At 47.2% G+C, this 27,768-nt stretch overlaps 1 protein-coding gene across 1 annotated transcript; it reads right to left on the bottom strand.

Moving 5' to 3' along the window:
• Positions 1-868: 868 nt before the first annotated feature.
• Txndc5 (thioredoxin domain containing 5) lies at positions 869-26,384 on the bottom strand. The gene is made up of 10 exons (XM_051194415.1): positions 26,088-26,384; positions 21,808-21,957; positions 16,313-16,418; positions 10,946-11,042; positions 8,647-8,762; positions 6,489-6,575; positions 5,771-5,911; positions 3,342-3,424; positions 2,062-2,191; positions 869-1,238 (listed from the first exon to the last, which is right to left on the bottom strand). The coding sequence occupies exons 1-10, from the start codon at positions 26,306-26,308 to the stop codon at positions 1,116-1,118; spliced, it is 1,254 nt and encodes a 417-aa protein (XP_051050372.1). The 5' UTR covers positions 26,309-26,384; the 3' UTR covers positions 869-1,115.
• Positions 26,385-27,768: the final 1,384 nt, after the last annotated feature.

Here is a 27,768-nt window from a genome sequence, read left to right as displayed (position 1 = left end):
TCAGGAAGTAGACATGGTCTTGTTTCTAGTCTCCTTACCATACATTCTGTGCCAGGAGTTGAGTTCACCTGCTCATGGAAAGTGGGTGAAGTGTCTGGGCACAAAGAGTTTCTGAGGACAAGCAACTCAATGGCGAGAGACAGAGAGGCATGGCTCGAGCTTAGTTGCATCTTTGCAAGGGTGAGAGAGCAGCAATGTCTAATATCCAGGATGGCAAGAATTATAAGAAGCTAGTGCGACACCCAACCTTGGGCTGGGGCAGCTGTGCCAACTGCAGTCTTTGGTCTTGAGGTTAAATGGATCCCACTGCTCATACAGTAGGCGGTCAGCCTCCTTGAAGGTGGACGTCATAGAGCAAGCTGCTAAAAGGACTGCTTGGGAAGAGAATCAGAGTTGTTGCTAGGAAGGCCCAAGCAGAGCTGCCAAGTCTCCCTGGGCCTGGGAAGCCCATCAGGTGCTTTTGCCCCAGGAGGCAAACAGAAAGGTGAGGACCTTCCCATACCCTCACTTTCTGCAGAAGACATCTACACCTTCCACCGTATGCAAAGCAGACAAGAGGATCCTTTGAATAACACGAATATTTGGAACATACAGCAGAAGTACCACTTATGGCTCACCTCCCCAACTAGACACGTACTAACAGAAGCAGGAACCCAACAGTGGCTATGAAGCTATCTTCAAAACTCTTGGACTTTGTTTTGAAATCTCCAAACTATGGATCACCACATTATGAAGTCAATTGTAACCTTCAGAACAGAGGGACATCAATCGCATCTTAGGTCACCTTTCCAGAATCCAGGCAGTTCAAAAACCTGCTTCTGAATGATGCCAGGGGCCAACAGAGTTCAGCAATTCGGCTTTCCTGTATTTTAGTTGCAAGGGCAGCCAATTTAATTTTGTCAAGAGAAGGTTACAGGATGGATTGTCACTGAAAATATTTGCCCAGCTATGATTAGAGACACAATCATGATTCGTAGTGTGTGGTAGCGGAGAAGTGCACAGGCGGAGTACACACCGCTTTCTGGCTAACCACAGTGGAGACACGGATGTCCATCTGATGCCACTCCTATGCACTAAGAACATGAAGCCAGGGCGCATGACCTCAGAGGGTGTTTCTACAGTTCATCCTTCGCCTGGCGTAGGACAAAGCTGTGTAAAGAATCAAGGTCTCTACCTCCATTGTGCTCACCAACTTTTTCACCGCCTCGGAAAAGCAGCAATGTGGGATAGCCTCGTACCTTTGAGAGAAAGAAAAAAAAAAAAAACTTTAAATCACACCTAAATTGTTCCTTGAAAACTGAGTGGCAGGGGAGAGGGCTCAGTAAGTATGAGGACTTGAATTGTCCTGGGGTGCCCATCTGTAATTCCAGTGCTGGGAGTCCAGCAATTGAGATTGGCCAGTCAAGCCAATCAGTTCTAGGTTCATCGAAAGATCTCATCTCAAAAAAATCAAAAAATAAGGTGGACATCAACTCTTTGGGGAGTTGAGCACACAGGTAAGGCTGGGAAATTCTGTGACTAATCAGTAGTACAGTGTGATTGCGGTATGAATGAGACGCTGGTTCCATGCCCATCACCACACAAGAACCAACATAAATAGACTATAACATCCATTATGTGATGAGTTCAGAATAAGCATGGCGGTTAAACAGACTGGCTCTTTAGCCATGACCTTTTCCAAGAGTGGTTTAGATTTATTGATTTCTTTCAGCCCCATCCTTCAGGATGCTTGCTTATAATTGAATGCTGAGCCCTTGGGTAGTTAGGACAGGGTACCAGGTGGCTACTGGGCAGGCAGGGCCATGATGGCAGCATACCTCTCTCTCAACAGCTGGCACCTCAGTACTGTACAGCTAGACCAGCAAGGCCTCAGAGCATTTACTGCAGCAGAGAAGGCTGGCCTTTATATTTCACATGACACAACTCAAGAAGATACAAGCCACTCTTTAGAGAGGACTGGGCAGAATGAACTCATTCCATGCTGCCAAATAACAGTCCCCTGGGGCAATGATCCAAATCTTCCGCTTCCCTTCCCGGGCGTGTTTTCCCTGAAGTACCCACCGAGTACTTGGTGCAGATGTTGCGCTCAGCAGTGCAGTCTACTTCTGCAATGGTGACCTCAGCCAAGCCAGGGAATTCCTTTCTAGAGAGCTCTTCCCAGGTAGGAGCCAGATTTTTACAGTGGCCACACCTAGAAGAGAACAAAAGCAGCTGTGCTGAGATCTGGGTCAAGTCATTCTGTTTCTCCTGCGTGACAGTCACAATATCCTCAGAATCCATACCATCAAATGCTCCCCCCCTGGCCATACATGGGCCCTTCCTTTCCTAAAAAGGAGTTGAAAGTCATGCCACACCTGATAACCTGACAGGTTTGCAAAGAAAGATTCTGTGCCCACTTACACGACATGGTGAGGGGAGCTGGCTGATCATGACATCAGGGGAAACAGCAGGGGGCAGGGCGGACAGTTTAGACTGGACTGTCTGGGAGGAGATTCCTTGACACTTTAGCCTTGTCCAAGAGGCCACAACAAAGTTAGGCCTAAATCTTGCCTCTTGGGCCGATAGTCACTCTCTCTGTCCATCCCCCACTATATAGGAGGGTCTTCTTTCTTCACTATCTCTACAGCCTTAGTTTCTGAATAAAGAATAATTCTAATGGCATTATGTGGGAGGGAGCCATTTCTTTTTAGTTGTTTCTTTTCGTTGTAGCCCATGCTGGCAACAAACTCAGTCCTCCTGCCTTCATCTCCCTCGTGGAGGATTTCAGGCATGAATCACCATACCAAACTGCCTTTCTATATTATTCAAGGGCAAAAGCTGCCCAATTCATGTGTCATGTCCTCATTAACCTCCAGTCCTGAGTACACAGAGTGTACAAGCTGATAAGAGTGACACAGTGACCTCTGTGTATTTGGGTCAATCATCTAATACTCTTCCAGTTCAAGTGACTGTTGAAGTTAGGAAGACAAATTGTTGGTGCAATTGTATAGCTAAGGAAAAGAGGTTCAGGGGCATCAAAGAACATGCAGAGTTCCAGCCATTCATGGACGCTGTCTATCATCCTCCAGTGCTGGGTTATCTTCTAGGTCTCAGTTTGCTCTCCATGCACTCTTATTCTGGTCCCTGAGGACTACATGGCAGGAAGGTTCAGGTAACTAGGTCACGTACTGAATGGCTCTAAGAGCCCATCCCAGCTCATTTCCATTGATTTGTGTCTGAGTAGATTAAGCTTTAAAGTAAATAAAACTGTTGCTTGACAGGGTACAGTGGCATCATTGCCTGCAAGATGGTTGCTCAGCTGAAAAACGTGCACTTGCACAATGTCTAAGATTGTCACTTACCATGGAGCATAGAACTTGACGAAAGTTATTCCTTGTGCAATGGTGTCCTCAAAATTCTTTTCAGTGAGTGCCACCAGAGTGCCCTTCAGGGAAGAAGGTCAATTTAAAGACACCAATTAAAAGAGAAAGATGAAATCTTGCCAGAGCTATGTACAAGTTATCTGCAGGGGGGTGGGGTGCGCAGGCAGGGGCAGTAGGCTGAGACTCTGTTCTGCCTAGACCACCCAGGGATTTCAGGTGCAGGCACTATCCTCCAGGGCCCTGCAGTGTGGACCAGTCCATTCTAGGCTACAGCCCAGAGGCCCTGAGCCTGCAGCCCAAGATGCCCGAGGATCTGCAGGAGCTCACATGCCGTTTTCCTCTTCCCTGATGATCTTCAAGCATTTAACTCTTCTAGCCAAGAGGAACGTAGCAGTGTGGATGTGATGGGTGATTTTAATTACACCCATACCAAAACGGGCTTGTTTCCTGATGTGTAAAGTAAGTGTCAGCATGGCGTCCAATGCAGGCTGGAGAATTTCACATGGGCATTTTAAAGTAATTCTATCTTGACAGCTCTTTATGGGATCTCATCTGTATTTCTCTAAAAGTTAATGTTTGGTAGCCCAGGGAGGATGCCACTGTGGGGGCATTCTTTTCACAGCTCAGTGTGCTTGCTGTTGGAGACTCCCAGACTGAGTGGGTCACTACAAACACTGTCACATAATGAATGTCATGCTCTCTGAGAGGCCAGAATAGTGATGGAAAACTTAGTTATAAATAACCACGGTGTGTAATTACCCTGGTAGGGATGATCATCATGACACACATGTTCCTCTAACATTTGTATGTGGTCACACTTCCTAAACCAAAAACTTAAGGCTATCCGTGACTAATACAAGCATAGCTAAGGAATGGTCCCTAAGCTTGACACCACTGACTTTTCCAGTTTCCAGGTATTGAGTTTTCATGAACGTGGTGGCTGGCACCAGTGGGTCTCTCACCCTCTCTGCACACAGTGGTGTTTGATGAGTCACTGCCCTCAAGCCAGGGGACAAGGTATGCTCACTAGCCCTGCCCATGGCCCTCAGTATCTCATTGTCAAGCAAAGAGCTCAGTGGTAGAAGCTGAAGCAAAAGTGTACATTGATTGGTCCCTACGCCAGAGCTCAGGGTTTGCTCACGTGAAGCGACTGGGCAACTAACTTCCATAGCATACACACATGCTCCCATATACTTTAGCTGGTACCTGTCACTCAGTGTGGACCTCCTGCCCTAGTCCTGAGTCCTGGACTGACTGCCAGCACTGGCCAGAGACTCCAGAAGTCTGTCATTTCAGATTCCTCTTTCCCTAGCTCCTGCTCCCCAGGAGCTATCCTCACTTGAGTGGGTCCCTTAAGCTCCCTCCTCCTACCCCGACTGGGGAGGTGGGGTTCAGAGCCCAGAAGAACAGTTCTCAAATCCGTAGCAGCTGGGTCATCTTCCTGGAGATGACCTGCTCTAACTTTCTAGGGGTCCACCCTCCTGCTCTGATCACTGTACCCCTGGAACTGGTTCCTCTCAGTGCCTTCCTGCCTGGCCCTGCTCTGAATACAACAGCTCTTTCTCCGAACGGTATCTAGCTCACGTGCGCCCCCCTCTGGTCACTTCTGAGCCATCATTCTGCAAACACTGGCCCATTTCTCTTCTCTCTAGGCTGGCTATCCTGCACACAAGCTTGTCATATATGACACCTGCTCATATATTCTCTCATTGTTTCCTCCAGAAACACAGCGCCTGTCACAGGCTGGAAAGCAGTCATAAGAGGTTTTTGGGTTTTTTTTTTTTTCCCTGTAGAATGTACCTGAAGCTTGATAAATGCAGAACTTAAAAAAGTCTAAAACCCAAGATCCCTGAGAACTGGAGAAATTGCTCAGTGATTAAGAGGGCTTGCTGCTCTTGCAGAGGACCCCCGTTTGGTTCTCAGGACCCACAGTGGGAAGCTCACAGCCACCTGTAATTCCAGGTCGAGGGGATCAGATGCCTCTGTAGGCACCTGCACATACACACTCCCACCTACACACTGAATTAAAAGTAATAAAAAATAAGCCTGAAAACCCAAGATCCTTGGATGAATAAGGACAGAGGCTGTAAAACAAATGAAATATTATGTGATCTGGCTACCCAGTCCCTTCCTGCTGCAGATCTCCCAGGAGCCTTTGCTACAGGGCCAAAGTAAAATGACAGCAGTTCTGGAGTAAACAGAATGGGGCCAGGGCAGCAGGAAAGACATCACAGCAAGTAACTAGGGCAAAAGGACAAGCTCTGGAGACTTTTGACACCAAGTACCTTCTCTCAGGGTTTTCTCACTTCTACCTCAACCTTGGCTGTAACAGTAGACAAGAAACCATTTCACACCGAGAAGACTCTGCAGGTAGGCAGGGCCATCTCCCTTCATTGACAGGCACCCACCTTGTCACCTGTGGGTTCAGCAGCCAGCACTGGGGCCTCTGCGGGCTCGACAGTCTCCGGGGCCACCTCTGGATCCTGTAGTTGTGACTCCACATAGTCTCTCAGTGACTCCAAGTCCCGCTTTCCCTTGTACTGATCCACCTGTCCAAGACACAGGCCACGGTGACGCTGCCAGCGTTCTCACATGCCTCCCCACCCCATTTTCCCACTTAGAGCCCCATCAGGGGTCTCAGTTCCAACTGTCTTGTGCTATCTTCCACTTAGATGGGAAATTAAGAGTTCACAACACCCACCCCTACCCCTGCCCCCTCCCCCACACACAAGCTATATACATCAGAGTCTAAAGTAGGGGCTAGCCATCCATCTATCCTACTTGCTTGAAGATCCTGAGATGCTGACCATGGGCAAGGCATGGAAGAGGGCGGGGAACAGAACTCCACTGAGAGTGAGCATTAATCCTGTTCTGAGCCCTGCAAAGGTGTCTAATTCCAACGAAAATCCAAGCTACCAAAATTGCCTCAGAACAGTTCGACGGATGTCAGTTTTCCTATCTACTAGGTCTTATCAGTTAGGAAAACACACATACTGTATTCTACTGAACACATTCCTCCAACCATTGACAGTGGCCACTTCCTAACCCTGTAAACTCTCAGTAACTCAGCTGCAACGGCTGATGGAAGGACTATCCCCATACAGCACACAGGGGCTGAAGACATACCTTCTTGCCATCTCGAAACCAGAGCAGAGTTGGATAGCCTCGAACCTGGTTTTCTGAGCAGAGTCCATAGTGCTGTGTGCAGTCGACCTGTAATCAAAGTACAATAAAATACCCAGTTAGTTTCTTCATAGCCTGGGAAAAGGCATTACCAGACAATTTAATACTTTTTAAAAGGCAAGGTTTTAAATCCAGATCCCACGGCATCCATGGCAGCACTTTGCAAGCTTTAGAAAGACTTTGCCTAGAAGCCACCCACAATATCATCCATACTAATGGTATACGGTGAGAAGTTTTGTCTGAAGATATTCGTTTCAATTCCACTGAAAATGGCAGGTTTAGGAAGCCTCCCCTGACACTGGGAAGGGGTGTGAGCCAGGCTACTCTGAGGAAGACACTCAACCCAGGCAGGTCCCAAAGCCATGGAAACCTACTATCTCTCATAGTTCTACAGTTTCAGATCAAGACAGGAGTTACAGTTTCAGTGGTATGCATGGGTCCCTGCAATTTGATTTTTGTGCTTATGCCCCCACAAGTAGGAGCAAGTAGACCCTGCTTAATAAGAACATTTGGTAAGTGTAGCACTGTAGCTTGTCCAAGCAAGGGTCACAATAGCTGTTTATTTTGGTGGGAACTGAACCCAGGGCCCTGTGCATATGAGGCAAGCACTCTACTGCTGAGTTACATCCCCTGCCCTTTTAAAATATTTGTATTTTGAGATAGTGTCTCAATAAGTTGCCACAGCTGGCCTTGGATCTGTGGCCCTCCTGCCTCAGACTCCAGAACAGCTGTGGTTAGAGACATGTACCATCAGGCCTGGCTCAGATTGCTTCATGTAAATTAAGATCCTGCTTGCCTGATACTTTTACAAGCATTATTTTTAAAATTTTTATCAGCACTAATATATCCAACCAGAACTAAGCTGGTTTTCAGTATATTAATAATGGGTTTAAACTATGTTAAGCTGTAAGACTGAAGAGAGAGCCATTCAAGTATTCAAATGAAGTCCAGCTTGAAGCTAGGTCTGTGAGGGGCACAAGCACTCTCCAGGGTCCTGTCTAAAGTAGCCCCAAGTGCCTAGCAATGAAGGCCTCTTATAGCCCATGTCTGCTCATGCCTGCTTCTGCTGAGAGCCTGGATAAATCATCTCTCACAAAAAAAACAAAAAAAAAAAAAACCTTTAAGTAAGGGTACAAAGATGGGGTCAAGACAGAATGCACGGTGACGCACTTATCTCCACACACTGTTCAATGACTGAGATAATCACAGCACGGAATAGGGCTCAGAAAGCACATAGCAGGCAAAGGAGAAGAGCCATGCAATGCATATGGAGGATTACCATTTACCCAGCATCACCCCACCCCGGGGGCCATGCTGAGTGGCAAATTCTCATGTCCATGACTACACGCAATTCATCCTGTCTCCCTTCTGCAAAGGAGTAACTGAGGGGAGACATCTCAACCAAGGTCAGCCCATCAGGTCTACCCAAACCCAAGGCTCTGCTTCTGATTTCATCCCAGATACATAGCTCCACTCCAGTGTGCAGAGAAGCCCTGTGGCAAAGTGGGAAAGGGAGATTTTTCTCCAGGAATTCCACAAAGGGCGAGTGTCTGATGACGGTCAGAAAGTCAATGAGATTAAAGTATACAGTAGCCCAGGAGCTGCTCCGGATAGTTCAAGAAGACCTTGTAACAGAAGTTGTTACATGTTACTTTTGGCTTCTCTGTATGAACAATTGAAAGGAATTGTGGACAGCAGAGCAAAGCAGGGCTCGCCATGAGGGTCTGCTATGAGCCTGTGTCAGTGCAGATCCCAGGACCCTTTAGGAAAGCAACTGGCTGAGCTCCATGGACATCCAGAGAACATTCTACAAGGCTCGACCCCATATCTTTGCATAGCTCCAAGGCTGCCAACTCAGAATTGGCCATCCCTTCAGAATAAATCAGCCAAGGCCATAATTTATCTCCAGGCTGTGGAAAAGCCAGCAGACTCTAAAACCAGGCTGCCATCTGTGAAGGTGAAATGAATTGTCAAGTGGCACACTAACTGGAATTAATAAATCAAGTTTTCGACTTAGCACACGGAATGAATAATGGGCTACTTTGCTAATTAATCCAGCCCAAAGCAGACAGTTTCCAGTTTAACAAGCGTTTGCACTTACCTTGCCAATCTTGACAGTTTCAGAATGTTCAAGGCCCAGAGCCAGCTGCTCCCAGGTTGGAGCCAGAGCTTTGCAGTGACCACACCATGGAGCGAAGAACTTGATAAAGTGGTCGCCTGTAGGGAAGGCCGAGGCGGAGGGGAAGGGAAAGAAGCACCGTGGTTTACATCCCAGGAGACCAGATACTGAACTGAAGATGACAGCTCTGTTCTCTGACTCACAGAACTCAAGCCCTTCTGGGAGAAAGGGACATGCCATCACATGTGTTTATATCGGAGTTCCAAACAGTAACTCAAAATCAAAGTGGTCATCTCTGAAGGGTAACAGAGAACCAACTCACACAGAGAAAAGGGGCAAAAAGGGAAAGAAGGGTACATTCACCTTGCCGCTTTTACCACCCAACAAGTCTGATGAGGGTGGGGCCAGACGGTGGCCATCAGTGCGGCTCCAATCACAATCACGGAAACAGAGCTGCAGAGCCCCTGGCAGCCATAAGGCCTGCCAGCATCCCCAGAGAATATAGGGGAAAACCAAAAAAGGAAATGTGTGAATCCACCAGAGATTGAGCAGCAGGGTCCAGACTGTGGGGAATTCTGCAGGTCCACAAACTCTGTGCTCAGTAGACAACACAGGAAGAAATGCTGGAGAGCATGCAGGGAGGCAGAGCCTTATACACACACGCTCAGCCTTCAATGCAGTTAAAAAAACAAAAACAAGCATTTAAGATCCATAAAATCCAACATAAACTTGGGGGCGGGGAAGAAAAGCATTACATTGAGCCATAAGTCACATGACTAAACTGAAGTCTAGTGTTTAGTAACACACCTGAGCTATGAGGCCATGAGTAAAAGGCATGGGCCCACCCAAAGGCCCCTGGAGAGAGAGCGGGAGAGAGGCCTGGGTGTGGGTGGTGCACAACAGGTTGTGGTTTTGACCTGGACAGTGGTCACAGAAAACTGTCTTAAAAGTCACTAAGCTCTGCTTTTGCTTTCTGTACTTACATTATATTTTGCCAAAAAAGCAGGTTAAAAACAAAACAAAAAACACTTTGACTAGTTTAAAAAAAAAAAAAAAAAATCAAGTCCTCACAACATTATTTTCTGGACACAGGCTGACAGCAACCCCAAATCAGAAGAGCACCAACCCCCAGTGGATGTCACAGTGTGATGGACCTGGCACTCTGAGGCCAGGGTCTTCTTGCTATGACAATAATGCATTTCAGGGAAATGGTGAATCACTTATTTAAAATTATGAGCAACTTATCTTCAAGGCTAAGACCGTCTCTTTGCAGACATGTGAATTACCAACCCTGGGCAGCAGGATGGAGACTGAATCCCCAAAAGCCAAGCTACTCTGATGGGAAGCCAGCAAGGGCAGGGAGCCCTAGCAGCCTTTTGAGGAAAGAGCCTCAGTGAGCCCTGGAACACCACCACATGGGGGCTGCAGGGTGTGTCCTTCAGGAGACACTGGCTCTGAGTGGGGCTTGGCTGGATTGTGGAGGACTGGCTATGACAAGGTGACTCGGGTGCACATTCTACACAGAGCCCGAGTTGGTTTGACTTCCCAGTAGGGGAAACACCGAGGTCCCATGGCTGGAGTGCTGGTGCAGATGACATAACTCATCCTAGTAGTAATGGGAGACACCATGAAAAGTATCTGAAGAATAATACAGGCAGTGAGGAGGAGGCCTGGCTCCCCGCAGGCACCAGCTTCATGGGCAGATGCAGTTCTAAGTCCTTTTTCACAGTGTGTAGGAGCCAGTCTTCCAGGGGGGCTGCTTTCCGTGGCAGCACTTGATAATGGAGCCAGCAAGGAAGCTGTGTTTGCTTTCTAGCCACATGTGCTGGAGCCAACTTCTGAAACATGTCCATGTGTTAACAAAGGGAGACTTGTACTTTACTCACAGTGGGGACTGTAGGTATATACTTAAGAGACCAATTCCAAAAAGGGAGTATAAAGAACACCTAATTTGATTCATAGTTGTAACAGTCCTAGTACACTGTTTAAACAAAAAAAAAAAAAAAAAAAAAAAAAAAAAAAAGTGCTTGCTTCTGCCTCCAGACAGTAAACACATGACTACCATTAATAAAGACTTTCTTATCCAAGGGTGTTGTGTGCACCTCGTGTGCTCACAGCTTTAGCAGAAGTTGAGGCAGCAGGCCGACAAGAGTGAAAGAGGAGGAAAGACGCTATAGAAATGCTGAAGAGACAATGTGAGATACGACTAGATGTTGCTACAAGCCCTTAAAAAGCAAGAGAAAAAGCCAGCCCAGAGCCATAGTCACAGTTCCATCCTTACCTTGAGAAACATGCAGCTCAAAGTTGTTGGCTGAGAGCTCATACAACCCCTGCTTGAGCTCAGGGGCTCTGGGTGGTTCCGCTTCTGGCTCTGGTGTCTAATAAGAAGCAAAACAATTATCTGTGGGTTTGTCCTTAGGGATGCAATTGATGCAGTACAGTGTCCTGTCCCTGTCCAGAACCATCCTCACCTGTCTATCTCACACCTGTGCTGAGCAAGGCCAGACAGGAAGTCATTCCACCAAGTACTCCAGGTGCTTTAGCACCACACCCACCCTATAGCACTGAGGCCCTGGAACAGTTGCCTCAACCCCAAACTCAACCAAAAGGGAACAAGGTAAAGTCTGCATAACCCCAAACCATGCCCTCTCCCTGGACCTGGTCTGAGATTCCCCATGGGATTCAAGGTAAAATTCCAATGAGTGGCTCTACACAGGTACGAGCTAAAGACACAAAGGTAGAAAAATAGGCAAAGCTAGAGGTAAAATTACAAGGGAGCAGTCCTGGTGACCCTCAGTTCCTACCAGTGGCAGGGAGAACAAGGAAGAAACTCCACCAAAGAGTGACAGAAAAGTCCGTGATAAGAACCAGACAAGTCACAGGAAGCAGAGACATGGATGGGATGGCCTTGTAAACTAAACCTAAGAAGGCAATTCACATGACAAGGTCTGGGACAGAAATGCATAGCCTTGCAAAGCAGCCAGCCCTTACTGTAGGTGACACATCCCAAAGCCTCTGCCTGAAATGATGGATAGAGAACCACGCCCCATATCTGCTGCTTTTCCTCAGTATGCATGCCTATGACAGTTGTTTAATTTGTAAATGAGATTTAATAATAATAAAATAGAAATCACAACAATGTATTATAATAAAAGCTATTTAAAACGTGTGAATTGAGAGAGCCCCGAGGAACTCCAGTCTCATTCCCATCACACTCAGGAAGAGCCTCAGTCAATCCAAGTCACTTCATCATCATAACCATGAACACCAGGCTGAGATCCAGCAGCCACAACCCATGCCCAGAGCCACTGACACCAAGCCAGGCACCACAGTCAACACAGGCCCAGATGACCTCACCAGGCAGCATAGGCCAGTGAGGACCAGAAGTCATCCCAGTGAAGGTTCAGAGAACAGTAAAATGGTTCAATGTAAGAAACAGATCCGTTTTCACCAACAGGAACACACAGCAGGCTACTACAAAGAAGAACCCAAGGAATACTTCCACAGTGTGGGAGACAGAGAGACGGCAGCTTGATGGCGATGAAGGAGAAAGGAGATTGGGGGCAGCAAATGTTACAGGCCTTGGTGGAGTTCCAGTGCAAGGCAGTAAATATACAGCAGACCCCAACCCTTATAGATGCTATCTGCCTTGTAGAGGTCCACACACGATGACAGAATTTCCAGAATAGGGAGAATGGGGAAAGGAGGAGGTATGGAGAACCTACAACACTAGCCCTGCCACAATTGAAGGTTCCCACATTACTGCATGTGTGGAGTCCACTGAACACATAATATTCCAACAGCAGGGAGACGTGATAGGGGATGCTAACAGTCAGGGCTCAGCAGAGCATAGTACACCAGAGACACAGAATACACATGGTTATAGACTACAATTCCACAGGGCCCTCTTCACCAAAGACAGCCTAGAGAGGATGGCAGTGAAGAGGACAAGGGAAATCAAGGAGATGAAATCAAGGTCAGCAGCCACCTCATCATAACTGTCTCTGCAAATTTATTTACTAACACAGATAGATACCCAGAGAACCCAACTCAGCAAGATGCCACATAGACAAAAGCTGATCTCCTAGCGGAGAAATTGTCTGCTCCCAAGGCCAAGCAGGACAGAGTGGATGGCTTACCATTTCAACCAACATCCAGTTTAGTCATTCAACAAGAATAAACAAATATAAAATTCTAGCAATAAGAAACAAACAAAGGGGGCTGGAGAGATGGCCCAGCAGTTAAGTGTGTATTGTTCTTGGAGAGGACCACAGTTTGGTTCCCAGCACCCGACTGGCAGCTCACAGCCACCTGCTAACTCCAGCTTCAAGGACTCCAACAGTCTCTTTTAACCTCCATGGGCAATTGCACTCGTGTGCACATACCTCCACACAGATATATGCATATACATAATGAAAAATAAAAATAAATATTTTTACAAAGAAATGAATAGAAGACCAGGGCTATAGACCGATGTTTGCTTTTGTCCCCTGGCCACATACACTAGACTTCTCTCATCCCTAACACCATCCACAAATACTCCAAAACCTGAACTTTTTTGAGCAGGCACCTGTAGTTCATTTTGTTTAATTCTCTGGGGCTTGCCATCCAGCTCCCAAATATATACACAGAGACTTATTCTTATGAATACCTGGCCTTAGCTTGGTTTGTTTCTAGCCAGCTTTTCTAAGTTAAACTATCCCGTTTATGTTTTGCCTCTGGGCTTTCTACCTGTCTTTATTCTGTATGTCTTTCTTTCCCACTTACTCTGGGCTGCCTGGGTGACTGGGTGGCTGCCCCTGGTGTTCTCTCCTCCTTTTCTCGCTCTTCCTATTCTTTTCTTGAGCCTAGATTTCTCCTATTCTCTCTGCCTTCCTATTTCTCTCTCCTGTCTGGCTATTGGCTGTTCAGTTCTTTGTTAGACCAAGCAGGTGTTTTAGGCAGGCAAAGTAACACAGCTTCACAGAGTTAAACAAATGCAACACATCTTTGCATCATTAAGCAAATATTCCATAGCATAAACAAATGTAACACATCTTAAACTAATATTCCACAACAGGTACCACAATGGGAAACCCACACTGACCTCATGTCATAGACTGAAGTCAGAAAGTAGTCACACATTGTACAAAAATTACCTTTGAGATGTACACAAAGGCACTTATAACAAAATTATGAAACATTAATGAATTTCATGTCTAGACTTGAGGCTCATCCCCAAGCTATCTCATTATATATACGTGAAAGTATGTGTCAAAATACAATTGCCCACTCCCAGCCCCAGCACTTGCACACAGAAACAAATACTACATATTTGGGATTGGGAGTATGATTCAGGGATAGAATACCTGCCTCGAGTCAAGGCCCTGGCTTTAATTTACAGCACCTCAAAAGTGTGCATATTTAAATTTTGCCACAAGAAAGCATACTGTTACTGTCGTTCTTCCTGGCGATTGTCTGAGAGTCCCCACTGCTCACTTAGGGACACTAAACACGAGGCTTACGTGACTGGTTCTGGCATGCCAAAGGCAAGATTCCCTGCAGCCATCTCTCTCCTACACTGAGGATGACAAACCCTCAAGACACCTGTGCTGAGCCTGGATAGCCCACCGCCCTCCCAGCCTGTCCTTCCAAAAGAGGAGGCAGGCCTCCACACACATCTATGCTGCCATCTGCCAGCAGGTGCAGGACAAGGTATCCCATTAGTAGTGCAAAGTTTTCCCTCTTCAGTGCAAAGTTTACTTTTAAAGTTTTTTTGAGACGATTACCTCCTCTTTACATTTTTCTCCCTTACCTCACAACTACTCTTCTGAAAAAGGAACACTTTCATAGAGAAAACAATGCTGTTTCAAACAGTAATGGAGGTTTCAAATGTGAGGCAGGAAAGTTTCTGATGAGCTGGGACATGCACAGAGTAAAGATCGTGGCTAAGGAGTCACACACCCTTGAACATGGCGCCAGTGAGAGGTGGAGCTCAAACAAAGTGCTGGGATCACATGCAGCTGTACACAGCCTTCCAGGCAGTGCCCAGCTCCAACACAATAAGCAGCCGCAATTTCCTGTTCCCAGTGCAGTTATATTCAGAACTCCTGATGCTCGACAGTCATCAGAGATGTGAAATGAGGGAGTGCTGGCTACTTTTCCAGTCCTGCCAACACACCACAAACCACTAAAGTCTACCCCAGCCCTATCTAACCACCCACATACAGAAGGACACTAAAGGAATTGTGTATGATCGTTATGGTTTAGAACAAAATGAAGGCTTCGAGATCAGCCTCAGTAAGCAACACTGTTACAGTGTTCTGATGGCGCCTACACGCAGGGAGATGCAGGGAAACACCTGAGCATTTACTAAGGGTTTTACAGTATCAGTAAAGCCAGTTCAGGCCTGAAAGCGAGGATCAAGAAGCAAAGGGAAGAAGTGCCCTGTGGACAGCCAGTGGGGGAAGCCCAAGTGAGCTAAGAGTGGAGAACCAGCAGAAAGCACTGAACAGGATGTTCTGATGTGGGCCTGGTCTTGCCTGACTCCAGCAGTCAAACCCAGCCACTGGTGCAAACGCAGGGTTGCTCATGGCACTCACAAGAAAGTGCCATAATGGCCATGTTACCAAGCTACGGGGACAGATCAAGAGGAAAGGAAGACAAGGCTGGCAAAACAGAGACAACTGTAGTTTTGTACATGTCTGAATGTTTTCATATTAAGAAATTATTTTCAAGTTATTATCAGTCACTTTTAAGAAAGGTGCTTAAATAAAAAATGGAACCGAGGGACTGAGGGGCTCGCCTCCAGCCTGGTAGTCCTGCTGTGCCTTCAATGGCGTAAAGAAAACTGAAAAGTAAACCCACAAATCTGAGACAATGCATCATTTGCCAATGACACTCCCCATGTGATGGTCTGCTAGATGCAAGGGACAGCTGCAGCTTAAATGTACTAATTCAGGAAAGCGTGGAAACTGATAAATGTTATGGATGGCCTCCATGACATAGGCAGCTCCAAGGACTGTGAGCTGGCTGGCCCCAACTGCCACCTAAACAACTCAGCATGAAGTAGAAAAACTATTATAGCTTACTAAAAATTTAACTTTCATATAAAAAATTCATAGAACTTTAAGGAAGTCTTGGTAAACTACTTGATAGACAAGGTAAAGTTACTCAGCTACAAAAGGAGCACTCAGAAACAAGAGCAGAGACGTAAGTATGGTGGCACAAACCTATAATCCCAGCTCTGTAGAGGTAGTGGGGGGCAGATGGAGGGGGGGCTGAGTTCAGTTCAGGGCCAGCCTGGGCTACACACTGAATAACACAGTGGAGTAAACAAGAGCTACCCGAGGACTTTAGAAAGGAACTGAAGACTGTTAGAAGAATCTGTATCTGGTTATTGCCCAAGGGAACCAAGGGATCAGTATGGTGGGCTGCCTGTTCCCAACAGTGAATCCGAAACCTACAGTTGCCCTGACAACAGGATGCACCCCGCAGAAACACTCAGGTGCTATGCTATGTTTCTTGAGCTCCTCTGTGCAAATTTAAACTCATCCAGGCAACCAGAAGGGGCACAGGAAGAGAGACCTGTTTACAACTCAAAAAGCAGTGTAAACTTTCACCTCCTCTGGCCTCTGGGCTGTAAGGGGAGGGAAGAGGGGACACTCACAGGTGGCTCCTCATTCAGTGTCTGCAGCATCCAGTTTTCCAGTGTTTCGAAGTCTCTAGGACCCTGGTACTTCACAGCTTCTTGGCCAGGCTTAAAAAACTTTAGGCTGAAAGAACAACAGCAGATTAGGAAGAGCATGAGTTTAAGAGTTTAAAAGTTTAAAAGCCACTCTGGGTCGACAGCAAACCCATGCAGTAAAAAAGCTGCCAGTGGCAGTAGCCACGTACTTATATGCCACTCAGATAAAGCTTCAGAGGGAAACAAAAACGATGTTGCAGGAAGTAGCATGTCCTATATCCCAAACTTTCACCCATTTCTGATGTTGCTCAGGGAAAATACAATTGGACTGAAAACTTCTGGGTGAGTTAAACCTGCCTTCAGTATTTCGCCCAGGGTTCACCTTGTTAGTATCCCTTTTGCTTCCTAGCCTTGAACTTCTGGTCTACCTTGTTCTTCCTGCTGCCTCTGGGCCTCACTTAGGGTCACAGCAGACAAAACACAGTTTTGCAGTAGGTGCTTCTGCAGCCCACCATGGCAGATGGATACCTAGTCACTGATGGATCCCAGTCATCGGGGCACTCTAGCTGCTAGCTGCTGCAGTCCATGTACTCATTTTTCCATCTGTCCACTCCCATTCCCACATCTCTGCTTGCATCCCCAAGGAGCAAGAAACTTTTCTACTAACTGGCCTCTGAGGAATCTGCTGAGATGAGAGACAGTTCCTCTAAGGGTGAGCAAAAGACATCACCGAAGGGCGAACCTCACACCACTGACTTTGATCACTCCAGTCATGATGCCTTGGAAGAAACTTCACAGAAGTTGTCAAGACTATATTACACATATGGCTCCTGTCAGAAGAAAGGTGATGAGGGCCACAACAGACAAGGGCTTGGTAGTAGGACTGCTCACCTAGGAGCCCTCTAACACCTCCCAGAAATAATTTGGATTGTGTGAAGTGATACAATGCTCAGAAACAGATTTTTAGGTTAGGATGTTGGTGGAGTGTCACAGGCAGTGTGGACTGTGGTGACACACCATGACCTGGCAGCCCATAAAGCATAAAAATGCATTTCCTATAGGCAAAAGTCCAAATTCACAGTGTCATACATCCAATGTCTACAGTGGCTTTCTGATTCCTTGATGGCACCCTCTCCTTGTGTCCTCCCGGGAAAGTCAAGAGAACTCTCTGGAGCCCCCTTTTAATGTCCACCTCCTATACCAACACACTGGGGGTTAGAATGTCAGCATGTTTGCCAAGACACAACCACTCAGACCATTATCAAACAGCTAAGTTCCCTTTACATGAAGGCTTTGAAAAATAAGACTTAGATGAAGTTGCATGGCTACAAGGAAACCAAACCACATGGTGGAGTTCTCCAAAGGCTGAAGTAGGAGGATAGCACATCTGGGGCAAACAGTTTACAGGTCACAGTAAAACCCTGTCTTGAAAACAACTGAGGATGTTGCTCAGCGGTGAAGTACGTGCTTAGTACATACACCCAAGACACTAGGCTCCATGACCAACATCACGACCTAAAGGGGAAAACAGCACACAGGCTAGATTTGGCAGTTAGAAGGGCAGACTGGCCTTATGCAGAACATATGAGCGGATGCCCAGCGTCCTCAGGCACATGGAGACAATGATCCTCAACTTACAGTAGGTTTACCTCCTCACAAGCACATCTGAAGTTAAAAACCACAGGAAGCTGGAAACAACTACTTAACAAACATCCCACCCAGCCTAACAAGTGCTCAGAGCACACATGGTAGCCTCAGGTGGGTAAAGTCACCTGATACCAGAACAGTGTTCAATGCCTCTTGTAACTCACTATGCTAAAGGCGTTAAGTGGAATGGCTATATCAGGCTGCTTCTGCTCCATCATGAAGATGAAGGATCTCAAGTCAAACTATCATTAAGTCTGGGACCATCTACACAAGGAAAAGCTAAAATCTAAGTAGATTTAGCCACTACACTGCACCTCCAATGAAGAACATATGTAAGCTAGGCACAGAGGCACACACTTAATACCCAAAGTGTGAGATTCTTCTTTAGTAAATTGAAAGGGTCCAGGGAGAGCTGGAGAGCTGTTATAGACCCTCCCATCAGACTGCAGCCCCAACTTTAATCCTCAGTTGACAGAGGTGAAGGAGGTAGCAGATGGAGTGAAGGTTCCTGGCCCCAAGTTCAGCCCCCAATGTCTGTATCACAAACTTTCTATGAATACGTGTGTCTCCTGGTGATCTGTATCTCTTCCTGAGAAGTTAAAGAAGAGAAAACCCCCCACTTGGGGTGTCACTCTGCACAGACTCTGACAAAGTATACCATAACTGATACACTAGGGGTTTGATTGTGATCTCTAAAACAGAGCTGTTAAAAGCCCAACCCAACCTGTGTGTGTGTGTTTGTTTAAAACAGAAGCCTTAAAATGAAGTTCCATGGCTATACAAGGAAACCAAGTTACATGGTGAGTTTTCTGAAGGCAGATGTAGGAGGATAGCAAACCTGGGGATGGATGGATGGGTGGGTGGGTGAACAGACAGACAGACAGATTCCAAAGATGTAACAGATTCCAAAGATGTAAAGAGTTGATGTTAATATAGTTTGGGTCTGAAAAACCCATCTATCAAAGTCTTGTTTTCCACTGTGGGGCTGCTGGGAGGTGACCCGACTTTTTAAAAAGTGGGCCTAGTGGGAGATCTCAGGTCACTGTGAAGGTATACTCTTGACTACTAGATTGAGACCCCAGGCTTCCCTCCCCTCCTTTCTCTCTTTGCTTCTTGACTGACAGTAAGTCCTCTCTATCACACCACTATGACTATAAGCCACGCTGCTGCAAGCTCAGAAGCAACAGGGCCAATTGACCATGGCCTAAAACTTCCAAAACTGCCAATCAAATAAGTCTTCCCTCTTTTGAGAGTGAGGGAATTGAGACAAAGTTTCACTCTGGTTCAGGGGGGCCAGGAACTTAATAGTAACCTTTCCTCTAAGTATCTTGACTATTCTGTAAGAGTAACAAAAAGCAAACCCAAAGCCATGAGAAGCCAGAAAGCAGCCACGCAGGCACGCACGCATGCACCCACCCACCCACCAAGGAGGTTTCGGAAGGAACTCGGATCAATACTGGTGCTATCCCCACTCAGTCCAGCCCCTGCTCGGCCATGTCCTCCCAAACCATTCTTGCCTGCCTCAGACAGACACTCTAAAACATTATCCTGAACATAAGTCAGCCATCTCTAGGGGCTATGAAGTCCAAATGGCTTCCTTCTCTAATCCCATCTTCATTTAAATGTGCCAGGAGGAAACTGATGTTTTTAAAGCCTGTATTCTGACACAAACCTGAGCTCTAGCATCTACAGCCATCTTCTGATAAGGCTTTGAAACAACAACTGTTTGAAAGGAAGTAAAAGCACACACAGGTAATACTTGCCTGCCTCGGTGCAACCACCTACCCAACACTCTGCCTCCTGCATTCTGTAAAGACCAAAGACAAACAAAAGCTTGTCCTTGGGCACTTCTGCAAGGCCCTAATCAACATGGGAATCCCTCTCAGACGGCACTCACTACAACCTGAACTTATGCCCATTTGATTCACACACACACACACACACACACACACACACACACACACACACCCTGATTTACTCAGGAGGACTTGATTTTCTAAATAAGTCAGGATGCAAAATGCAAGGTGTTTTTAAATTTGTCAGTGATATCCATGGAGCCCTGATGTTGCAGTACAGAACACCTCTAACTTTGACCACATAGAACCCTGTTAAGCTTGTGCAATGGTTACTTTTGTCAGCATGATGCAATCTAGAATCATTAGGGAAGGGAGTCTTGTCAGAGGTTGACCAGTGGGCATGTCTGGAGGAAAGGGGTTGTCTTGATTAAACTGATGTGATAAAACATGCTTACTATGAGTGGCTCCATTCGCTAAGCCATGGAACAGCATAACCCTCTTTGATAAACTGCTTTTCCCTCCTGTACTGGACATATGGTCTGAACAGATACTGTTGTCTATGAGATCCTGCACCTGCACCATAATGGCTATTTTTGGAAGACTCCATCACACAGGATGCCTTGGTCATGGGCCCAAGTCATCTCCTAGGAGGAGCAGAGAGAGACAGAGATGAAAAGTACAATCACCTGCTTTGACAAAGTAGAAACTCCAAGACCTCTTGGTTGGAGTCCCGAAGGCCATACATAGTTTGCTGTTTTGATGTGATTGTCCCACTCAAATCCATGTTGAAATCTAATTCTCATTGTAAGGTACCAAGAAGCAGGAAAAGGCAGGACCTTTATGCAGCAATTAGGTTAAGATCATATTTGCAAGGCCCCCATGACTCCATTAGTGATTTTATATGAAGAGCCCCAAGCAAGCAAGCTTTCTGCCATGCTGTGCAACACCTTGTACCATCCCGGGACCCTGCTGAGCAAAAAGACCGTCATCACACGGAGCCCATCAACTTTGACTCTCCAGACCGAGAGGTTGAATACAGCTTTACTCCTGTGTGTAAATTATCCAGTCCACAGTGCGATTATAGCAACAAAAGTGACTAAGACCCCCCTCTTTCATTTAAGGAGCCAGTTTGTCACTCAGCTTTTTGTCTCTACCAAGGAGCTGGGACCATCAACTTACAAAGAGAAACAGTGCATTTGATTCCCTATTTTAGATGACTGGGCCAGAACATAACTTGACTTTGTTGCTTTTGGTCTGTACCAAGACAGAACCTAACAGAACCTCTCCTCCCAGCAGACATGAAGCAAACAAAAGAATGCAGGAAGAGGGACTAAGAGCACAATATCCCCTTCAAGGACACAATTTCAATGAACAACCACCCACCAGTGTCTCCATACCCTGAAGGTTCTATGTGCTCCCCAAAGCCAGTCCTTACCACACCACACCGGTCTTGGGGGGGACGTTCATCTAGAGTGTGGCAGCCAGTTACCATCTGGTTCATAAACCATGCATATGCCTATCAAGGGAGTAAGTGGCTGCCTGTGAGGCTTGCAGCACTCTGGTTGTTACCCTCCTTCCAACAGAGACAGACCTGAGGCTAGTTGCAGAGGATGTAACTTTAGGAAAGATCTTCCACCAACAAGGAGAAGCAGCACTACAGTAGCGGTAACCGTTCAAACCAAAGCGATAACGAAGTCTGAGCAGGCTGTGTGAACCATATTTGAAACATCACCTGGGCTGGATTTCAGGCAACCATACCCCACCACTGCCCTGCAAATGCTCATTTTCTCATAAACTGGAAAAGCCAACATAGTTTAATTAAGGCTTTCCTGTGCAAAGTACAAAGGGTGTCTATAATACACAGTGTTCAATATAACCTTGTCCTAATAGCAGGCAGGGACCACCTGCTTACATCCAGTGCCTCAGATCAATGAAGGGAGTTACAGATTCAGCTTCAGCATGTCAGGGACAGCAGATACACAACTGTGGGAACCCTAGCACAAAGATGCATGCATTCACTTTCCTCCTACTTACGTGGGGTATCCTCGAACACCCTGCGCAGAGCACACATCGGAGCTGGCTGTGCAGTCCACTTTAGCCACGTAGACCTTGGCATCCTCCATGCTGTTGTACTTGTCTCCCAGGTCATTCCAAGTTGGCTGCAGTCGCTGGCAGTGTCCACACCTACAGTGAGGTCAGAGGAAGAGCACATGGAGGTCCAGGTCCCAGGGTAGCCAGATTACTACCTCAGCTTTCTCCACCAAGCAGTCAATTCTCCACCCTTGCTTTTTCCCAAATCATAGCAGATGGATAGCTCACAACGGGCCACTATCCTGCATTCCTTTTTGACCTCTATGTCCAGACCCCACCTCCTTGACTTCCAGCTGGCCTATGGGTTCAATTGCAGTGTTTCCGTTTCCTGGAGCTCAAGGTATACATACACCCTCTCAAGATTTTCCCCAAACTTCACCTGGATGATTTCGGTTTGCCCTTCAGATTTAGTTTGTGCATCACTTCCTCCAGAAAGTCTTCCTTGGCTCTCAGGCTACTTGTAATCCACTCTCTTTTCTTCCTCCTTTTCTAGAATTCTCCCGTTCTCCCAACCTGCTTAGCACTCTGCCATAACTGCTCCATTATTTACAAGGACAGGTCTCTTCGACTGCACAACCAAATGTACACAAAAATCAAGGAGACCTCAAGAATAATCAACTCTGTACCTTCTCTAATCAGAACCCGTAAAATAAATATATTTAAATCTTTTAATTTATTTAGACAGTCTCCAACACTGACTTTGAGCTTATTATGTAGCTGAGGATAACCTTGAACTTCTGCCTCTCTTACCTTCACCTTCCAAGTGCTGGGACTGTAAGTGTGCATAACCACCCTCAGCCTAATGAGGTGCTGGAGCTCAACTTAGGGTTTTGTGCATGCTAGACAAGCACAGTGCCACCTGAGCTATATCCCCAGCCCTTCTAATAACTAAGGTCGGTAGAATCAAATATCTGGTATTGACTGTGTGAGTTTAGTTACACACAAAAAATTTAAAATCATCTATCAGTTAATACTACTAGCAAGGACGTGGCTTCTTGCCTCTCTTCACACTGTACTACAGCATCAGGATCTCTCTAGTCACAGGACATGAAGGGCAGAGCTGATCTGATGACGGTCATCTTGCATTCTCATCTGCATGCTGTACCACACTTGAGTTCTGAATGAGTGCAACCACACAGCATTAAGGCACGGGGCTGTTTTTTTCTTTCTTATCTAATAAACAAGTGATTGGTGTGTATAACATAACTACTTGCTGTATTGCCTTCTGAAAGGATTCTTTAGAAAAGTGCTTACTTACAAGAGTGACAGGCGCCAATAATTGGTATTGACTCAATAATGTCTCAATAAAATCTGTGGCACGTCTCTTTTTTGATACAAGACCTGACTTCCTGAACAGACATATAAAGGTAGTCCTGAAAAGTCTGCTTCAAGCTAGGACTTTCTTGGACAGCCAAGACAAAGCCCTGCTTTATAAAGGCCCAAATGAACAGGACTGGAGAGAGTTCAGTAGTTAAGAGCACTGGTTACTCTTTCAGAGGACCCAGGACCCACTATCTGTAGCTCTGGTTCCATGGAATCTGACACCTTTTCCGGCCTCCTTGGAGACACACACATGGCACACAAACCCACAGATATACACATGCACAAAAAAATAAAATATAGAAACAAATAAAAGCCTAAAATACAGCATCATTCCTTTTTCTGGAAGATCACTGGTATTCTTCTTATGTATTCAGTGTAAGTGCCAAGAAAGCCAGCACAGTCCTGTCCAAATACTTGGTGTGCACTAAGCGGCTGGCAACGTAAGCAGAATGAATGAATGGGGTGAAAATCCACACAGTGAAGCTGTATTTGAGGATGTAACTTCTGTGAATTCAGCAAGGTGGTGGATTGTGGAAGAAGGAGAGCCCTAAAGACTCCTTAAGTGTGTACACAATGGGGCATGTGGACTGCCTCTTCCGCCTGGCCCATGTTCCTGTTTGTTCCTTGTGGCACCTGGTGCTTAATCAAAGAAAGCAGGATTGGTTCTAATGGTGGAGCAGAACCCAGTTATGAGATGTTGCTGGGTGACTGCCTTCAGGTGGCTGCCACAAGGGATTTTCAAGAGCAGTTCTGAAGTTAGAGGAATCTGATCTTGTTTTAAAGCTGGATGCATCCTCTGAATCCTTGAAAAGTTTCTTATGACAATATAAGATTTAAAATGAGGACAAAGATTTAGTTCTCTGCACCCCAAATTAAACTGACCATCACCAAGCAGGCATGCCCCTCTGCAGCCAGGAGCATCGATGGTTCTTTCTAGCTGACATTTGTTTTGGAGCCCTTGTGGTTACAGCACTATTGAGACAGCCAGCTGCATTTAGAAGGTGGCCTGGGGCCAAGTGACAGCAAAGGCACCTAACCTTAATCTTGACCTTACCGTCCTTAGATTCAGTGTGACCCACAAACTGGCACTACAGGCACTGTGATCTGATGCTGGCACAAAATCAACAGCAGGACAATCCTGCCGCCACCAAGCTTAGAACAAATAGACACAAGCCAATGTTTTCATTACTCAGCGTCCTTGCCCCCAGTAGCATCTAACATTCTAGGCACTCAGATTGAGAAAGAAGTAGGGACCTACAGTATTCTAATTATTCTTAAGTCTTATTCTGAAATCTTAGCACTCCATAGGTGGAGACAAAAAGATCACGAGTTCAAGGTCAACTCAGCTACACAGAGAGGTCCTGCCTCAATTTCCCTTCCAAACAACAAAAATCTAGCTTTCAAAGGCCATGGTGAGCACCTACATATCTCTAATATTTTTAGCAGAGTAGTAAGAAGCAAACAACTAAAGGCTCACTTTAGGGAGCAACATCTACCTGAATATAGTGAAAAAGAATTTGTGTGATACCTATTACCCTGACTGGCAAAGACTGCAGGTTATTTACTGGAAATATTCCACAATTAAAACTCCACCAGCACTGCAGAGAACCCACCTCTATCTGCATGTCAATTTTTCTTGTAAAACTAAAACCCCATAGGTTTATTCTACTGTGTCCTGTGGTGTACTAAATTGGAGTCAGTACTCTCAGAATACTCGTGCAGAGTAACTATTAACACCCACTGTTGCAAGCTAGCAGTACTTTCTTTCATTGGTAGTGCTACAGATTCAAGCCAGCTGTTCTGGGGAATGTGAAACAATATATTCCATTTGCGCATTCTTAACAGATACTGGCTGTGCGCCAAACTGACCCTTAAAAGTTAATGTATCCCTAAATGAATTGGAATGCAGAAACAACCCCACAAAGGGTTAAAAGGAAAGTTTCTCCCACTGTGGAAGGCACAATCATTGAATAAGCTGGATGCCACGGATACATTCATTGTTCTTAACCACTTAACCCCCTTTCCTTAACCAGTCCCTACCCAGACAGAGAAAAGAGTACTTAGCTCAGCAATAAACACAGCCGGCACATTCCCCACATCTCCAGTGGCCTGCGCTCTAAACGCTGCTTTCTACTCTGGACCAGACAGAACTTCCTTTTCCGAGCATCTAGGCCCCAGCCAGAGAGCACTGCTAAGTCCGGAGCAATCCCTGAGGTGCAGCTCTCTTGAGAAAGCAGCGGGGTGCACTCGGAAGCCCCAATCGGAGAAGAGCAGCAAGAAGGTGTAGGACTTTTCCAACTGACCGGTGCCCCCAAACAAGCACAGAATAGGAGGTGCCAGAAGGCAGCCTTGAGTTAAAGGCCTTGAGAATACAGCTCATATCCACTCCAAGGTGCAGCGGGGGCTCCACAACCGGCACTACTCCGGGATCCCAGGGGTCGAGCAATCCCCACTCCACTACCTAGGCTCTCTCTTCCCACCCTCAACACACAGAATGTGAAATCACATTTCCAAGGGCCTTAGATGTCTCAATACAACCCAATATGAAGGGCCAGCAGGGAGGACCCTCCAGGCTGGGGCACGTGGTCGACAGGCTCCGGCCGCGTCCGGCCAGCACAGGAAGTTTGGGGAGCTGGGCAGAGGACTTGTGTGTGTGCATGGGAATGTGTATGTGTGTGGGGGGGGAAACAGGGGGTATCTGTGCTCCAGCACCGTGGCGGGGCGGGGAGGCCTTCCCGGGTCTCCCCTCGGGGCCCGCCCTTCCTCGAGCTTGGCCCGGCGGCTAGCGCCACGTCAGCGGCCAGGCCCGAGCTCGGCGGCCCACGCCCCCCCCCGCACAGCCCGCGCCCTCCCCTGACCCCCGGTGCGGGGCCCCGCGGGCCTGCCGGAGCTGCAGTTACCAGGGCGCGAAGAACATGACGAAGTGCGCGGCGCTTTGGATCCCGTGCGTGAACATGTCGGCCGTGTACAGGTGCTTGGCGTGCGGGTCCTGCTCGGCTCCACTGTCCGCCGCCGCCTCCTGGGCCCGGGCACCCCTGCGCGAGCCGAGCAGCAGTAGGAGCGCGGCCAGGGCCGGCAGCCCGGCCAGCGGCGGGAGGAGACGTCCAGGGCGCGGGGGCATCGCGGCGGGGCTGGCGAGCTCTCGCCGGGGCCGCGGGTCCCCTCCGCGGCGCCACCTCCCGCCCCGGCTCCTCCCACGAGCGTAGAACCACGCCCACGCCTCAAAGCCCCGCCTCGACCACGCCCCCACTCGCAGGGGCACGCCCCATGGCCTGCCAGACCTCCGGGGACAACTGGCTGAGTTCTGCGGAAAGCAGCGAGGAAGAGGTCGCTCAGATCCTGGGGTCCTTCGTGTAGCGCCTCCAGCGCTTTCCCAATCCGGTTCTCGCGGAGCTCCTCCACCTTCTCAAGCTCTTCAGCAGTTTTTTCCCTTCGTTTCCCTGTTGGGAACGAAGAGGCCAACCAGTGAAGGCACCGAGCAGTGGCAGCCTCTGTTGATCTCATCACACACCTAGACCCCGAAATTTCAGGAGCAAGTTGAACTACTGTCAGCAGAAAGGAGGAAAATGGGCAAAAGTGGGTGGGGTTTCACTCGCATGAGTCAGGTCTTAGCCAGAGCTGAACTGTGATTTGAGGGCCTGGCCTCAGGGGGTGTGATGAAACCACTTCCGAAGAGCCCCTCCTCTGTTATTTGTTCCTGCCTTCACTTAAGTGTGAAAAGAAAAGGCAGTCAGAGCGACTCCCTCTTCCTGCTCTGGCTGGTGCCCTATGTGTCCTAACTCACTCTGGTTACAAAACTGAGGTGCCCTAAGTGTCCTAACTCACTCTGGTTACAAAACTGAAAGCCAACAGCTGCTCTAGCTGAACCGGCCTTGTGATGGCTGAGGGCCATTGCCTAGACTGAGGTGTAACTTAGGCCAACATTTGAATCTTATGGCAGGCTACAGTCCAAGCTTCCAGCCCTGCCTTGAGAACCTGAAGTTAAACCAGGGAGAGTGAAACAACTAATATGAACACTTGAGAGTGTTCTGTGCAGATGAAAAATAAATTGACACTGTAAGAAGTGTATGTGGTGATCTTTTATCGGGACCTATCAGCAGCATTTCTGAGAACCACCTGATCCTTTATTAGTCTCAACCTCCTCAAAGTGAAAGCCTTTATTCCTGGGTTAACAATAGGGGAAACTGGCAACATCTGTAACCACTCTCCTTCTCGTAGGCTGGGCCACCTGTAAATGTTTAACCGTGGTTTGCCAAACACTGAATTTCCAAAGCCTGTTCTTTCAGACCTTACAGGCAGCATCTCTTGCTCGCTCCCTCTCTTCTTCTGTGTCCTCGCTCTCTAAGTGAGCAGGTTTCAAACAAGCGCCTCTTCCCACTCTCCTAACCTGAACAGACCTGAGCTTGCCTGTGACAGGAACATTCTAGGAGCTTCCTCTGCTCACATGAGTTTGACTATGGTAGTTTGCTGCTCAAACTTGGACCAGCATATCATCCCTGCCCAGTGGCCTTGGCATTTAGACTAAAGTGGAAATCCCTTGGTTTGCCGTTCAAGGCTCCCTGTGATGTACTTCCATCATGC

This window comes from Phodopus roborovskii, unplaced genomic scaffold, assembly GCF_943737965.1.
Source record: "Phodopus roborovskii unplaced genomic scaffold, PHOROB, whole genome shotgun sequence".
NCBI lineage: Eukaryota > Metazoa > Chordata > Mammalia > Rodentia > Cricetidae > Phodopus > Phodopus roborovskii.
The sequence above is the reverse complement of the archived record's forward strand: the minus strand, read 5'-3'. Positions and strand labels throughout refer to the sequence as shown.

Excerpts from the sequence above, each read along its gene's own strand:
- Txndc5 (XM_051194415.1), bottom strand. The coding sequence starts at position 26,308 with ATGCCCCCGCGCCCTGGACGTCTCCTCCCGCCGCTGGCCGGGCTGCCG. Across the intron at positions 21,958-26,087 it reads GTCATGTTCTTCGCGCCCTG|GTGTGGACACTGCCAGCGAC; the intron begins GTAACTGCAGCT and ends ACCTCACTGTAG. Across the intron at positions 8,763-10,945 it reads TGAGCTGCATGTTTCTCAAG|GCGACCACTTTATCAAGTTC; the intron begins GTAAGGATGGAA and ends CCTTCCCTACAG.